The sequence below is a fragment of the Ursus maritimus genome, unplaced genomic scaffold (genome assembly GCF_017311325.1).
Source record: "Ursus maritimus isolate PB19 unplaced genomic scaffold, ASM1731132v1 scaffold_19, whole genome shotgun sequence".
Classification (NCBI taxonomy): domain Eukaryota; kingdom Metazoa; phylum Chordata; class Mammalia; order Carnivora; family Ursidae; genus Ursus; species Ursus maritimus.
The window spans coordinates 47,257,033-47,272,512 of record NW_024424341.1 but is presented as its reverse complement, the minus strand read 5'-3'; the positions used below and the strand labels follow the sequence as shown (position 1 = coordinate 47,272,512).

Sequence of the window (15,480 nt, the reverse complement as noted above, 5' to 3'; positions counted from 1 at the left end):
TTCAAATAACCCTCAACTCATTTGTCCTAAAATGGGACCGGTGTAGAGAGGGAGGGCATAGGACAAAATCTGGATGAAAGAGAAAACCGCTGAAGGGTTGAGAATGGGGAATCTTTGGGAAAAAAATTTATGCACGATCTGGCCTAAGATTGGGATGAAAGACTTTTAAAAGTACATCAGTATAAGGATGGACATTCGGCTTTTCACCTTGTTAGAAAGACACAGTTTTCTTAGATTGTTGGTCATCTCTTGATAAGAAATTGTAAACAAAGTCTTTTTTCTTCTTTATCTGCCCAGAAAACCAAAGTTTCCATGTTTTCTATTTATTGGGTCTTTGTTTACTTAAGAAAGTCAAAACTTCCCGGTATTATAGGAGCTAAGTTTGCTAACAACTATGTAACCTATAGAACCACTGATTGCCACCCTGGTTAAATAAATAATTACATTTAAAGTTTTTTTCCCCCTAAAGATTTTATTTGAGAGAGCGCACATGCATGAGAGAGAGAGAGAGAGAGAGAGAAAGAAGGAGCAGGGGGGAGGGGCAGAGGCAGAGGGAGGAGCAGGCTCCCCGATGAGCAGGGAGCCTGACAGAGGAGTGGATCCCAGTCTAAAATTCCTTATAGAAGTTCCAGCAGGGGTACCTGGCCGGCTCAGCGGGTGGAGCACGCAGCTCTTGACCTCAGGGCTGTGAGTTCAAGCCCCATGTTGGGTGTAGAGTTTACTTAAAAATAAAATCTTAGGGGAAAAAAAAAAAGTTCCAGCAAAGCAGACTTAAAAGAACCTATATGGCCAAGCACTATTCCTGCTGTGGTTACGTAAATAATTAGACCAAATTTGTTAAACTTGAAATTCTGTTACAAATGAACTAGTGTTCATTTCAATATCTTTGATGGAAATGAGGGTGATTTTAGAGAGAAAAATTATGTTTTAATAACACGTGTTTGTGGATGTCAGATTCTAGTTCTGATTATCCCTGTTTGTTTGCCTATAAAATAGGGCTGGATCCTGAATTCTACTGGCTTCCTCAAAAATCTGGCTATGACGCTACAAACTGAGGTTTCTAATTTTCTCTCTTGACTTGGAATGTCTGAGAAGTAAACTGCCCTTCTTCCTGAAGCTGGACAACTGAGGTGAACTGCAGAGAAACTGCCACAACAACCATGTTCACAAAATCTTCATGCCTGTTGCCATACGGACCACTCAGAAAACCCCCCGAGATGTCTGAAGAACACGCCAGAAGAATCTATCAGAGCTGCCTGCTCCCACTCCATCGGAGGATGCCTCAAGCCTGACATCTAAAATCCTCTTACCAGCAGCACTCAGGACTCAGACATTGGGTTTATAATTTGCTCCAATCTAAACCTGTGTTTTTCTTTTGTTTCCATAGAAACACCTCTTAATAACTACCTGACTGCTTACACAATACAGGTCTACCTTTGAGCATCCACCTGCACGGGGCACCTACGTGGCTCAGTTGGTTGGGTGGGCATCTCCCTTCCACTCAGGTTGTGATCCCAGGGTCCTGGGATGGGGCCCTACATGAGGCTCCCTTGCTCAGCTGGGAGCCTGCTTCTTCCTCTCCCTCTGTCCCCCCCCCCACTGCTCATGCACTCCCTCTTTCTCTCTCAAATAAATAAACAAAATCTTAAAAAAAAAAAAAAAAATCGACCTGCATGACCGCTTCCTGAAATGAGACAACTACTCAAGGGAACTAACCTATTCTGAAGACTAAGACTGGTTCCTAAGATAGTAACCAAACTTCTAACCTAAGGCTCAGAGCAGAACAGTTAAACTACAGCTTCTAGCTGTAGGAAATCATGTTGATGTATGATGTTTTTCCAAGAAAAATTTTGTCAAAAGAGGAGATTTTGCAACTGCCACTAACTCCCTCCCAACCTATAATGCACAATCCACTAAAAGACAAGTTCTAGATTTTATATACCAGTATATTCATGACAGTCCTACACTGAAATCCATCCACATGCCCATTAACAGTAAAATGATGCCATCAATTGTCTGATATTCACACAATGGAACCGGATCCATCCATTCTGGTGAATGATGCACAGTAACATGCAGTATTCACAAACAACATATGGAAAGAAGAAAAAGCCAAATACAGAAGAGTTCCCATTGACTGACTACATTTATATAAAGTACAAAAATGAAGACAGCAATCTATTGCCTTGCTTGTTAAAAGAGTGCTGAGCTTTGGGGAAAGTTCCTGAGGAGCTAAAGAAAAATATTACAGGAACAACATTATTCTCTTCATCTCAGTGGTTTTTGGAGATGTAATCAGGTTGCAAAATTCCATTCATCTGTTTACTTATGATTTGTACAAGTGCCTTTATTTAAAAAAATACTCATCATTACAAAAAACAACTGGAAGTAAGTAGATTAGTTTCACAATATACTTACACAGACAATATGGAAATTAAAGGTAGGAAGTAACGTCACACTGTGAATAGTTTTTAAAAGCATGCTCTAATTTTTAGCTTAAATGATATAAGATGCTGAGAACAGAACGTTCCAAGTAACAGAAAAAAATGTAGAATTATTTTCTTAAAACACACACAGGAAAAGTCAAGAAAAAAGTAGTAGACTGGGTATAGGAAAAGCATAAGAAACTGATAAATCCTAACCCCACTATAGCCATTAGAATATATAAACAAACAAATAAACCAAATGTTCCTGGTACCATCAAACTTTGCTTGAATATATTCCACTGGAATATTCCTAGAGCTAGAACTAAAACATGAGGATTAAAGTGAAGAAAAACAAACATGCAGTGATAACCAATCAAACAACCAAAGTAGCAGTATGAATATCATATAGAATCATCTTTAATACCAAAGAAGTCTGTCACTGTTATTAATAGTGTTATTTTTCAATATCTACATGTATATTACTTGTTGGGAAACAAGTCTACATAATGGAAAACAAAAATAATCTAGGCGTATATTTATATACAGATATAAACACATACACATATAGGTATATAGAAAACACTGATTTTTAGCTCATGAGACATAAAAGCATTGATCACAGAGGGATGACATCATCCAAGATGGTGAAATGGGTAGTTCCCACTTCAGTCTTTCTCACAGAACGCTCAACTGGCAACTATCCACACAAGACACCACGGGCACATCTCAGTACTCAGGAGTGTGCTGAAGGACCACCTCGACCACAGAGATCAAGACTTCTATCTCTTGGGACGCCTCGGTGGCTCAGTCGGTTAAGCGTCTGCCTTCAGCTCTGGTCATGATCTCAGGGTCCTGGGATTGAGTCCAGCATCAGGCTCCCTGCTCAGCAGGGAGTCTGCTTCTCCCTCTGCCTGCCCCTCCCCCTGCTGTGTTCTCTGACAAATAAAATCTTTAAAGAAAAAAAAAAAGACTTCTATCTCTTGCTATTATGAAGACACATCCAGATTTTGATGAACTACCAGCGTTTTCTCCTTAAAGAGCAATGGGTAAAACTACTGAAAATTGAGAATGTTCCTCTGTTTTATTTTAATGCAAAGAATGATGCCCTGAACACATACTCTATAGTGACTTTTATCAGTGTTATAGGCCAACCACAAACAGCATCTCCATTGAGATTTTCTTCACACACTGCACGTTACACTGTCCTTAACTTTCCACGGAAAAGTAGGTATGAATGGATTCCCTACTATACAGGCGCCCCTCATGTCTGAGACAGCAACAAACAAATGATTCTACGTGCACAGTAGCAATAAAGGCACAAAATAACTTCAGAGTAAATTTAATGGTATTTGCCATTCAAAAATACTCAACTATGGTCAAAAGAAAAAAACACACACTGTCTTAAGTGGGGCTCTCCTCGAGCTGTTTCATATCCTCAGTCTCTTCTGGCACTACAATTTCATTATGGTTAATTGTTCCAGTTTGGTTATATCCATCATAAAATCCTTCCTGCCCTTTTCTACCCTCCTCCCTCCCCCCTCACATTCCCAGTCATTCATTAAGTATAAATACTCAGGGCCACAGCTTTCCTCTCTTTCCATATCACTCTATGGAAAGAATATTCTTTGTTTTTGCCAGTAAGCCTAGGGTGTCAGAAGACATAACTGAAAGATACCAAATAATTATCCCACTTACTACACTTACGTGAATATACATTAAAATGCTCATGTACAAAATTAACGCCCATCATAGGACATCAGCAGAATGGAGGAACAGGAAGCAGCAACCAGGGCTTTGCTCCTCCATGGAGACAAAAATGGACCAAACGACCTCTTTCAATGCTCCAGAAGTCATCAGGAGAACAAAGCACCACAGTCAGACACAAAACGAAGGAGAGCCACACTGGAGAGACAAGGAAAGTTTGTTACACTTGCCTTCATCGTTGCTCACGCTGCCTAGCATTCCATAATGAGACTGTGAGAAAACCCTCACCTCTCCTCAGGAGAGAAAGACACAAGCGACCTCTGTGTTTAACCATCTGGTTTTCTGCAGCTGCTTGACAGACCTCTTCCTCTCGTGCGTGACATGGAGGGCTGAGAGAACGGAAGCACCCCCTGGATGCACTGTGGTGGCCGCTCACAGAAAACCTGAGCTCGTTCAAGTGGCAGAGAAACTGCAGAGCTGAAGGCAAACATCAGGGAGAGGAAAGTATCATGGGCTCCAAAGAAGGAAAAACCACGTTTATAACTGGAAAAACTCAGACATTACACATCCCAAGAACATGTTTGAGAAGCCCCAGAATTACTAGCACAGCTGTTATTTGTGTTCTCCTGTACAAAGTAAGTACAGAAAGCCTGGGACCAGAGGCTGTTTCTTTTGTTTGTTTTAATTCCCAAATCTCAACAAAAGATCACAAGGCTACAAAAATACAGAAAAGTACGCCCCAATCAAAAGAACAAAATAAAGACCCCAGGCTGGACCAAAATAAAAACAGAACTATTAATTGCCTCCAAAGAATTCAAGTAACTATCATAAAGACGCTCAAGCAGGAAGAAAAGAGATAGGAAAGTAAATGATATCAAGAAAACTATGCATGATCAAAATAAAAATCCAAAGAGGTAGAAAGTATAAAAGACAACCATACAGAAGTTGGGAGCTAAATAGTACAATTACTGAATTTAAAAATAAACTCAAGAATCAGCAACAGACTTGATCAAGCAGAAGAATCAGACATCTTTTTTTTTTTTTAAGATTTTATTTATTTATTTGAGAGAGAGAGAGAGGGAGAGCGCGCACAAGCAGGCAGAATGGCAGGCAGAGGGAGAAGCAGGTTCCCCACAAAGTAGGGATCCTGATGCGGGGCTTGATCCCAGAACCCTGGGATCATGACCTGAGTTGAAGGCAGACGCTTAAAGTACTGAGCCACCCAGGCGCCCCAGAAAGAATCAGACATCTTAAAGACACCTTGTTTTATATTATCTATGAAGAAGATCAAAGAAAAATGTGGAACAGGACAAAATCTAAGGGACAACAACAAGTGGTTCCATATGTACATGAAGGGGACCCCAAAAGGAGAGGAGAGCGAAAGGGGGCAGAGAGCTTACATGAAGAACTAAAGGCTGGTACATCCCACCTTTCTGGAAAGAAAGTAAAATTCAACGAGCTCAGTAAATTCAAAGTAGGATAAATGTCAAGACGTGAACACAGTGATGTTTTATAATTAACCTGGCAAAAATTGCAGGTGAAAAGAGAATTTTGAAACGGTGTGAGAAAAGCAACTCACCCTGAGCGACAGAGCTTCTATGTGATTGCTAGTTGGATTCTCAGCAGACCTCATAAAAGGAAGTGCATTGAACAATATATTCAGGGGCTGAAAGATCAAAAAATATCAACCAAGAATACTATATCTGGCCAAACTGTGTTGCAATGAGGGAGCACAAGTCACTCTAATTTCTATACAACGTAAAAGGTAGAATTTGCGGTATCAGTAATGAAGTGGGTGCAGGACTGGAGATGGTAAGGGTTGTAGAGTTTTCTATGCAATGGACAGTATCAGTTTATTTTTACTTTTTTTTTAAGATTTTATTATTTATTTGTCAGAGAGAGACAGAGAACACAGCAGGGATAGTGCAAGGCAAAGGAAGAAGCAGGCTCCCCGCTGAGCAGGGAGCCCGATGTCTTGCTCGATCCTAGGACCCTGGGACCATGACCTGAGCCGAAAGCAGATGCCTAACTGACTTGAGCCATCCAGGCATCCCGGACAGTATCAGTTTAAGATGTTTTATGTAACCTCTATGGTAACCACAAAGAAAATACCCCGGGGGGTAGAAAAAAGAAAAGAAAATGCCTACAGAAGACACACAAAGTTAACCAGAATGGTATCAAAGGCTGTCATGGGTATAATACCACCATTAAGGACAAAACGTATTACCTAAAGTTGATACAGAGGTATAAAATGTTTAATTAAAAGTTCCCTTCAGGGGCACCCGGGTGGCTCAGTTGGTTAAGTGTCTGCCTTCAGCTCACATCATGATTCCAGGGTCCTGGGATGGAGCCCTGCGTCAGGCTCCCTGCTCCGTGGGGAGCCTGCTTTTCCCTCTCCCTCCTCTCCTCCCCCTGCTTGTACTCTCTCTCGCTCACTCTCTCTAATAAATTAATAAAACCTTTTTTAAAAAAAAGTCCCCTTCAATTCAAAAAAGTGCTTCTCTCATGCAAAGAGAATATAAATTCATCAGTAAATAGTTGATGAAATTAATTCTATTACTATGACAACTCACCTAGACATGATAAAACCTTCACTGACCACTAACTATGGAAAGAAATAAGGGAGTCACAAGCAAAGTATGTATGGGTAATATTTAGACAGAAAAATACATACATAATTTTATTGGCAATGGACATACAGCTGATCTGTATTTGAGTTAAACCCACACTGTCTTAAAATATACTGAGATAAAAATTGTCATCCTGAAAACCTAACACATAGGTAAAAAGCAAAAAACACAACTAATGTGTGGAAAGTCCCACACAAAAGAAAATACATTATTATGGAATTGCAAAACCAGAATAAGACAAAATTTAACCCAAAAAGGTTACATAAAAATGTTACATAAAAATACATGTATTGGGGCACATGAGCGGCTTTAGTCCGATAAGCATCGGACTCTCGATTTCAGCTTGAGTCATGATCTTGGGCTCCCGGGGTGGAGCCCCACGTTGGGCTCTGCGTTCCGCAGGGAGTCAACTTGAGATTCTCGCTCTCTCTCCCTCTGCCCCTCCCCTCTGCTATCTCTTTCTCTCAAAAAAAAGGACAAAAAAACAAAACCAAAAACATGTATTATTAAAAAAAGAATTCTTCTATTTTACTATAATTTTAAACCGTGACTGTGCAGGTATGAAAAGCAAGCATTTTGCATCATTGCCATGTCTTATACAGCAGTAAAACCGTGAAGGAAATTCATTATGATCAATCATAAAAAACTCTAATGGAAAATTTTACGAATATGCACTTAAAAAACATTAAAGAAATGTATTGTTATTAATATGTTCCTCCTACTCTTACAAAGCATGTAAAGCTGTGATCCAATCTTTAGAACCAAGCAAACAAACAAAAGCCCTTCACTTCTGAAGAAACAACAGAGAAATTGTAAAATATGCTCACAATTCCTTTATATAAAATAAATATTTGGGATTAAATTCAGATACATTCTCCGGAAAGTAGAAGAAAAACCTGAGGATTAATTTTTCCTGAAATAAATTACATGTATGAATGAAACTTTTTTTTTAAATATGGGACTTTTAGTAATTATGTGACTCATTTCTTATAAAGCACATGCCTATGTCATATCAGAATTTCTCATCTCAAAACCAAATGAATCTCATATAAAAATAATCAGAAGGTGAAAACATAGGACAGTCACAGGTAACTCATATTAACCTAGACAAAACTATAAAATGATGAAATTATTAAGAAATAAGGTTAATAACTGGGACTTCATCATATGCTATGAGTTCTAAGTACTAAATGTTCTCGCTCCCCTATGGCATTACCATATGCAGGAACTCTGGGATACAAACAGAAACATTAAATTGAGGAACTGGATCGCAGTGAGTTGCAATTTCTATCTTAGTCCAGACAAGAGAAAGGAAATTGTGAAGGGAAATGAAGCATTAGATTTTTCTCATTTTCGGGAGGTGCTTTATTATTTGAAGAAATTACTGTCTCAATTTTGTACAATTATGTTTAAAGCTTCCATAAAATTGGAAATCATAAGGAGGAAACAGGTGAAATCTGTCTCCACTGTTCCTGGGATTTCTGCACCAAAACCCAACATGCCCACCACTCCCTTGATACACCTCTGACATGAGGCAAAACAGAACTTAGAAATGGCGTAACATGGGGCGCCTGGGTGGCACAGTGGTTGGGCGCCTGCCTTCGGCTCAGGGCGTGATCCCGGCGTTGAGGGATCGAGCCCCACATCGGGCTCCTCCGTTATGAGCCTGCTTCTTCCTCTCCCACTCCCCCTGCTTGTGTTCCCTCTCTCGCTGGCTGTCTCTATCTCTGTCAAATAAATAAATAAAATCTTTAAAAAAAAAAAAAAGAAAAGAAAAGAAATGGCGTAACAGAGTTCCTCAGAAATAGGCACAGATTTCCCCAGGCCTCCAAAAGCAATGGAAAAGCCTCAGATCGTGGAGGCCTTCACCATCCAAGCGGAGGGTGCTGTCTATGCTGTCAATGTGATGGAAGATCACTAGAGCTGAAGGAGAATCCTCACAGGATGCAGGAGCACGATGAGTGCTGGACAGGGGATGTCCCTCTGACAGCAAGAGAAATACACCTAGGCTTCTCAAATTTATTTCTATTCAAAGAGAGCTACCCGAACCACAGTGTAAGGTCTACCTTCCTCCCTGACCTTTGGGCCCCAACCTGTCAGCTGCTTCATTCATTCCCACCTACCTGGGTGGATGGCTACTGTCTCCTTTCCCTTCACATCCCAGAGCTCCCTCTTTTGCTCCAAAAAGATGACCAGGTCTGGCTTTGACACAACAAGACCTGTTTATTAGAAAAAAGGAATAAGTATTGCTGGAGATTCTAACTTTCAATGCAGTATTATGCTCATCAGAGAAGAGAAGACATTGTAGAAGTCTAGAAAATGACTTCCCAAAAGCTGTTGTCCAACAGCCCATTGAGAACATGAAGGAGAAATTGCCAATGTTCAGATCTTGGATTCTACTTCCAAGTACTACATACAATAAGGAGTGGAAACGGGAGTTTAAGATGTGGGCAGTACCATTTTATGCCCCTCAATATTTAGAATTGCCACTACCCTACAGAGATGATGATGTTGCCTTAAGGAAGGGGAAGCTAAAGCTGGGAAGGAAACATCATGAAGATTTTTCTCTCCACCTATAAACCCCTACTTACTTCCCTTACTGCAGCGATCTGAATTCCAGTCGTGCAGAGAAGAATCTTCCAAGAGACGGTCTTCAAGGGAAGGAAGAAAACCCTGAGTGTGGTTTGGGAAGTCTGGAAGGAAGTTATCCGCACCCAAGAAGAGAAGGTTTCCATAGTTCTCTAACATCACATCCCTGTACAATTCCCGCTGAACGAGGTTCAGGCATCCCCACTCCTCCTGAGAGAATTCTATGGCCACATCCCTGAATGTCAGCAGTCCCTGCAATAAATACCACAGTTACCAAGCGGCCACTGGCAGAGTTCATAATGTACCTAAGATGAAAGAGGGAGTTAATGTCACCAGCTAGGCCCACGACCTGACCTTTACTGCTCACCTGCTAGTACCCCTTGAATTTGTCCCAAATTTTCCTTAAGCTCTTTCTTTCAGCCTATCTTCAAATTCAGGCAAAAAAAAAAAAAAAAAACCCAGAGACATAGTTTCCCATAATGGAAACAAAAACGACTGCACAAGCAGTAAATACTGCCCTGACTAAATGCGCCAGTACCCAGGCCACCCAGACCAGTTTGGGCTTAACTGCCAACTCACACCTGTGCAGATGCACCATGGAGGGACCCAAGGAGTGACCTACAGTTACCTTTACCTCATTATAATACCAAATCCCCCCCCCCAAGGAGGAGGACGAACCTCATTTACATAACATACAAAGTATGCACAGAATGGTTTCCTTAAGGCAGGTGCGTGACCTTTTGCCCACCTCTACAAAAGATGACAAGGCTACCGTTTCTAAATATTCATCCTAAGCCTAAATAAAAGGAACTCCTTCACTCTTGCTCCGGGAGTCTTGGCTTTGAAAATTACTCCCTGTGATCTCCTTATTTGCTATAAACAAATCTTCCTTTGTGTGACAACTCCACCATGTAGTTTCTATCCGTGACTCACCAAGGAGCAAAACCACTTTACTTCAGTTACAAACTTGGTGATCCAGATGGGACAGGTATCTTTCCCAGGTTCTGGCCTCTGGTTCCCTGGCTTCCAAAAGATGAAGCAGTGGGCACCACAGGCTCACCCTGGCTAACCTGTTCAAGCTACTGGGGCCAGGAGCAGATTCCCTGGGGGAGATGGGGGCTCCCCTCTTCGTGCCTGTGACTGCCAGCATGGTGTTCTGACGTCACCTGAAATCCAGCATCCACCCTGACTACTATTACTCAGAAGAACTTCTGTTGGGATAAGTCACACCAGGTATGTGTCACAGCCTTTTTTTTTTTTTTTTTTTTAAAGATTATATTCATTAGAGAGTGAGAAAGATAGATCACCGATCACAAGCAGGGGGGAAGGGTAGAGGGAGAAGCAGACTCCCTGCCGAGCAGGGAGCCCCATGTGGGGCTCGATCCCAGGACCCTGGGATCATAACCTGAGCCGAAGGCAGAAGCTTAACCGACTGAGCCACCCAGACGCCCTGTGGCACAGCTTTGAGAGGTAAACTAGGGTTGACTCACAAAGTCTGGGCAAGCCAGCATAATATTAGGTCAGAATACTCTGGGGGAATTGAATACTCATTCAGCTTGAGTCTACACATCCCCGGTGACAGATGATCACAAGACGCAGCCGTTCACAGGCTTTGGATGACCTAACCGAGCAAAACGGGAATGACCTAATGGAAACGAGTCTAAGGTCTGTGAGACTGAAATCTCCATCCCACCTGGTTGTTTGGTCTGTTTGTTGTTCCCAGTTTAAGTCTCCACCCCGGCTGCTTGGTCCTTGAGCACTTCCTCCTCTCCTCATAACCCCCAGAAAAGGAGGCAGCAACTCCCTGGGTCACTAGAAGCATGCACATGGAACAGGTAAGAGTTCTATTTAGCTGGTTAAAAGACAAATACTTGTTAAAAAAAAGAGAGAGAGAGAGAAGAGAAAAAGAAAAAGTAGGCATTCTAAAATCCACAAAAATATAAAGTAACCCAAATTTTTTCACATCCACATATCTCGGATCATTTTTGTAAATTAAAAGTTTAAGCTTGTTGGTTTAACTAAAATAGACCTGTCTTTTGGACAATGCCAGGGGAGGACTGGTGAACAGACTTTACTGTAATGCCAATGGCCCCTGGTGTTTGTAGATATATTTACCAGATGGACTGAGGCCTTTCCCTGAAGGACAGAAAGAAGTAACAAAGTAACAAGGGCCTTAGTAAAGGAGAAAATTCCTCAATTTCAGTTGCCAAGGTCAATCCAGAATGACAATGGGCCAACTTTTATAACCAAAATCACTTCTGAGGTATCAAGTAGAGGTTACACTCTGCCTGGAGACTCAGTCTTCTGGGAAGACAGAATGGGCGAGTAGAATTCTAAAACAGACTCTGGCAAAGTTGTGCCAGTAAACAGGAATATTGGTTACAGTTACTACCAACAGCTCTCACTGGGGTGAGAGCCACCCCCACGGGGAAACTAAAATCTTGGCCCATCTGGGATGACTTATGGGGGGGCTTTCCAAAATGCTGACTCCTCACCTCCAGACCCACAGGTTTCTCAGGCCATTAAGCATGTAATTAATCCCCCGACAGGTGACAGATATACTCAATAAATACGGAAATTTTTCCTCCCTCCACCCACTGAAATTAAGCTTCACCCAAATGAAACTGGGAACTGATGTACCTCCAAACTTGGAAAAATGGGTCACCACAGGATCAACTCTACCCTCTTCGGACAGGGCCCCACCCAGTACTACTAACCACAAGCTCTTCCTTCAAATGAGAGGGAGTCCTACCTTGAATCTAGAGGAAAATAGGCATCTGTTTTCTAGTAAAATAGGCCCAGTGGCAGATGTTACTAGAACCAGGTAACAACAAACATTCCTGTGACCTGAAACCTCCAGTGGAGAAACTCACAAGGTTAGTTTCAGTGCATAAGGGCTCTCAAATTTAAACCATAATAATCTCTATCTGTCTGATACTACTACTGCTGTTCTGGTTTCTTCAGCCTTATTGTCTGCTGCCAGGCCTCTTTCACAGATTAAATCATTCTCTCTGTGACTGTTGAGTAATAAATACCACAGCTTATTGTTAATACATGGCAAAACAGATGTCCTAGACCCCTCTGACTTGGTCTGATTTTACAATGAACACTTTTTTTTTAAGATTTTATTTATGTATTTGAGAGAGAACAAGCAAGCAGGGGTGGGGGAGGAGGAACAGACAAAGGAGGGAGAGAATCTCGAGCAGAATGCACTGAGCACAGAGCTTGATCTCTTACCTGAAAACAGTGGATTTATACAAATTATAAGCTATATGTAGCATCCGTGTCCTGTAATGTCTAGTGTGTTTTACTTGTTTCTTGGAGGGGTTTTTTTTTTTAAAGACTTATTTATTTTAGAGAGGGAAAGGGAGGAAGAGAGAGTGGGAGGGGCTCCCCCACTGGGAAAGAATCTCAAGCAGACTCCCCAGTGAGCGTGGGAGCCAGATGCTGGGCTCAGTCCCATGACCCTGAGATCATGACCTGAGCCAAAATCAAGAGCTGGGCACTTAACCAACTAAGCCACCCAGGCGCCCCACAATGAACACCTTCTTAATTTTACTTCTTGCCACTATTATCCTCAAGACGCTAAAAGCTATAAACACAGTGCGCCATCCCTGGGGGATAAATTCCCTAGTAAATGTCAGTAGACTGTAACAAAAAGAAACTAACAAAACACTGCTCTTATTGCCTTTTAGACCTTGCATACTTAACTGCTTGGTACAATTTGTGTCCAAGCACAGAGGCTATAAAATTACAAATGGTACTAACACGAGGATATGAGCCGCTTGGGGTTAAACCTGGAGACCCACAAGCATATCTAAAACTAGCTGAGGAAAAATCCTGCTCCTCAACCAATCCTTATGATATGCCCAAATCTAGCAGGAAAGTAGCTCCAAAAGATGGACCTTTTCCTTGTGCCCCTCAAGAATGAGGGGAATGAAACCCGAGGAGGGATTTGTCACCAGCTAGACCCCAAGACCAGACCTTTACTGCTCACCTGCATGTACCCTGCAAGCTTTGTCCCACATTTTCCTTAAGCTCTTCTTTCCAGCTTCTCTTTCAACTCAGGCAAAAGACCTGATGGGCATAGCCCCCCATAATGGAAACTTCCTCAAGCAATAAGGACTGCTCTGACAAAGAGTTCCAGTGGCCCAGACCAGTTTGAGCTTAACCTCCAAATCACACCTGCAGATGGACCATGAAGTGACCGAGTTACCTTTACCTCATAATAATACTGAATCTCCACTCATTTACATAACACACAAAGTATACAGACTGGGTTTCTTAAGGCATGTGCACGACCTAATGCCCACCTCTACAAAAAATGACAAGGCTCCCTTTTCTAAATATTCATCCTAATCCTAAATAAAAGGAACCCACTCACCCTTGCTTGGGGAGTCAAGGCTTTGGAAGTTATTCCCAATGATCTCCTTATTTGCTGCAAATAATATTTCCTTTGTGTCACAACTTTACCTGGTGTGCTTTCTATCTGTGACTCACCAAGGAGTGAACTCATGTTCGTTCGGTTATATTAAGAAAAACTGGTTGTAGCTTAGGTGTGTTTCCTGCTGTATCCGTAAGATAATTTTTTTTTAAAGATTTATTCATTTGAGAGAGAGAGACAGAGACAGAGAGAACACAAGCAGGGGGGAGGGGCTGAGGCAGAGGGAGAAGCAGACTCCCTGCTGAGCTGGGAGCCCTCGGTGGGGCTCTATCCCAGGACCTGGAGATCATGACCTGAGCTGAAGGCAGATGCTTAATCATCTGAGCCACCCAGGCGTCCCCAAAAGATAATTTTTAACACACTAATGTACTCTAACATATTTTCTAGCTCTGAGGTAAGAGGATGGCATAGGAACCACAAAACCATTATAAATACTGTGCGTTTGCCTAAGATAACTTGTCCAATGAAGGCATCAACACAAGCATACACATTATTGAGAACTGCATTTGTATCATACAGTGTAAGTTGTGTCTACTTCTTAGGTGGAATGTTTTAGTGGGTTACAAACGTACTTATCAAATTCTAATGTGAGTTAGAATTTCACAACAGTGCATTATAGGTCTTGTAAAAATGCAGATTCTGTTCCAGACTTCTGGAGTGGGATCGGAGTCTGCACTTCTGGTGGAGGCAGCGGCCTATGGGCCAAGGGATACATTTTTTTTTTTTTTTAAATAACAAACAGGTAGAACTCTAAGAATTCCTGGAGGACTTGAAACTGAAGGCATTTTAAAGCAATTACAGGTTCTACTATAATAGCAAGAACTGCACAATACTTTTTGAGCATTTACTGGTTACTAGATAGCATTCTAATGACTTTTCACAAATTAATGCACAAGTAATAATAATCTAACAGAACATACTCTTCTTTTTATGAGAATATTTTGACAAACATTCAGTACATGGAAGGTATTAGTTTTTAATCTGGGTTGTCTGACCTACAGTCGATCTAAAATGACACCCAGGACAATATCCAGAGACAAGCCTGCTGCCATCTGAGAAGAGAGATGAAAACAAGAAGGCATTGACACAAAACTGATCTACCTTTTACATTTTATGCACAAATCCACACATGTAAAATGCAATTACATACACATTAAAAGTGACAGTATAAAACTGTCATAGTAACTGAAGAAACCTTTTCAATGCTATAAAATTTATAAATCCATGTGTGATGATGCTTCTGTCTTTTAATCACACTATAAAGACAAACACACAGAATGCTATAAAGAAAACAGCTATACACTATATGTACGTTAACAAACTAGAATTTATATAAAAATTTGGGGATAAAAAGAAAACCGCTAACATTTCTGAGTCTAGTATTTCACTAAACATTTTCCTCCAATCATCACTTATGCTATGTTAGGTTTTAGAATTTTAAGACACTCGAACATGTTAATTACGTGATTTTCTTTTTCTAAAAACACAAAGAGAGTATGTCTGAGACATGGATGTGGAGTAAAAGAGAAACTTGCAGGACAACGGCCTGAATTATTTACAAACACCACTCCCAGAGTCAGTATCTCCAGGGCTCAAGAGAGAGAGCCTTCATTTTCCAATGGAAACTACAAGCAAAGAGAAACTCCGAAGAAAGGAATTTCCAGTTTGAATGTGATGGCTTCTGAAC

The 15,480-nt window shown here is 41.2% G+C and overlaps 2 protein-coding genes across 3 annotated transcripts in view; one reads left to right on the top strand and one right to left on the bottom strand.

Annotated features, from left to right (window-relative positions):
* Positions 1 to 15,480, top strand: part of LOC103657337 (zinc finger protein 91-like) — a 686,132-nt gene that overhangs the window by 601,398 nt on the left and 69,254 nt on the right. The gene's annotated exons all lie outside the window — the stretch shown is intronic.
* LOC103672896 (zinc finger protein 675-like) overlaps positions 1 to 15,480 on the bottom strand; it is a 52,187-nt gene that overhangs the window by 35,313 nt on the left and 1,394 nt on the right. The window contains exons 1-3 of one of the 2 annotated variants that reach the window (XM_040632920.1): positions 11,043 to 11,058; positions 9,352 to 9,601; positions 8,884 to 8,979 (exon numbers count right to left, since the gene is read on the bottom strand). In XM_040632920.1, coding sequence (XP_040488854.1) covers positions 8,884 to 8,979; positions 9,352 to 9,508 — 253 coding nt within the window. In that variant the 5' untranslated portion in view covers positions 9,509 to 9,601; positions 11,043 to 11,058. Of the gene's footprint in view, positions 1 to 8,883; positions 8,980 to 9,351; positions 9,602 to 11,042; positions 11,059 to 15,480 lie in introns of those variants that run through there. The other variant, XM_008701601.2, reaches the window with a different exon arrangement.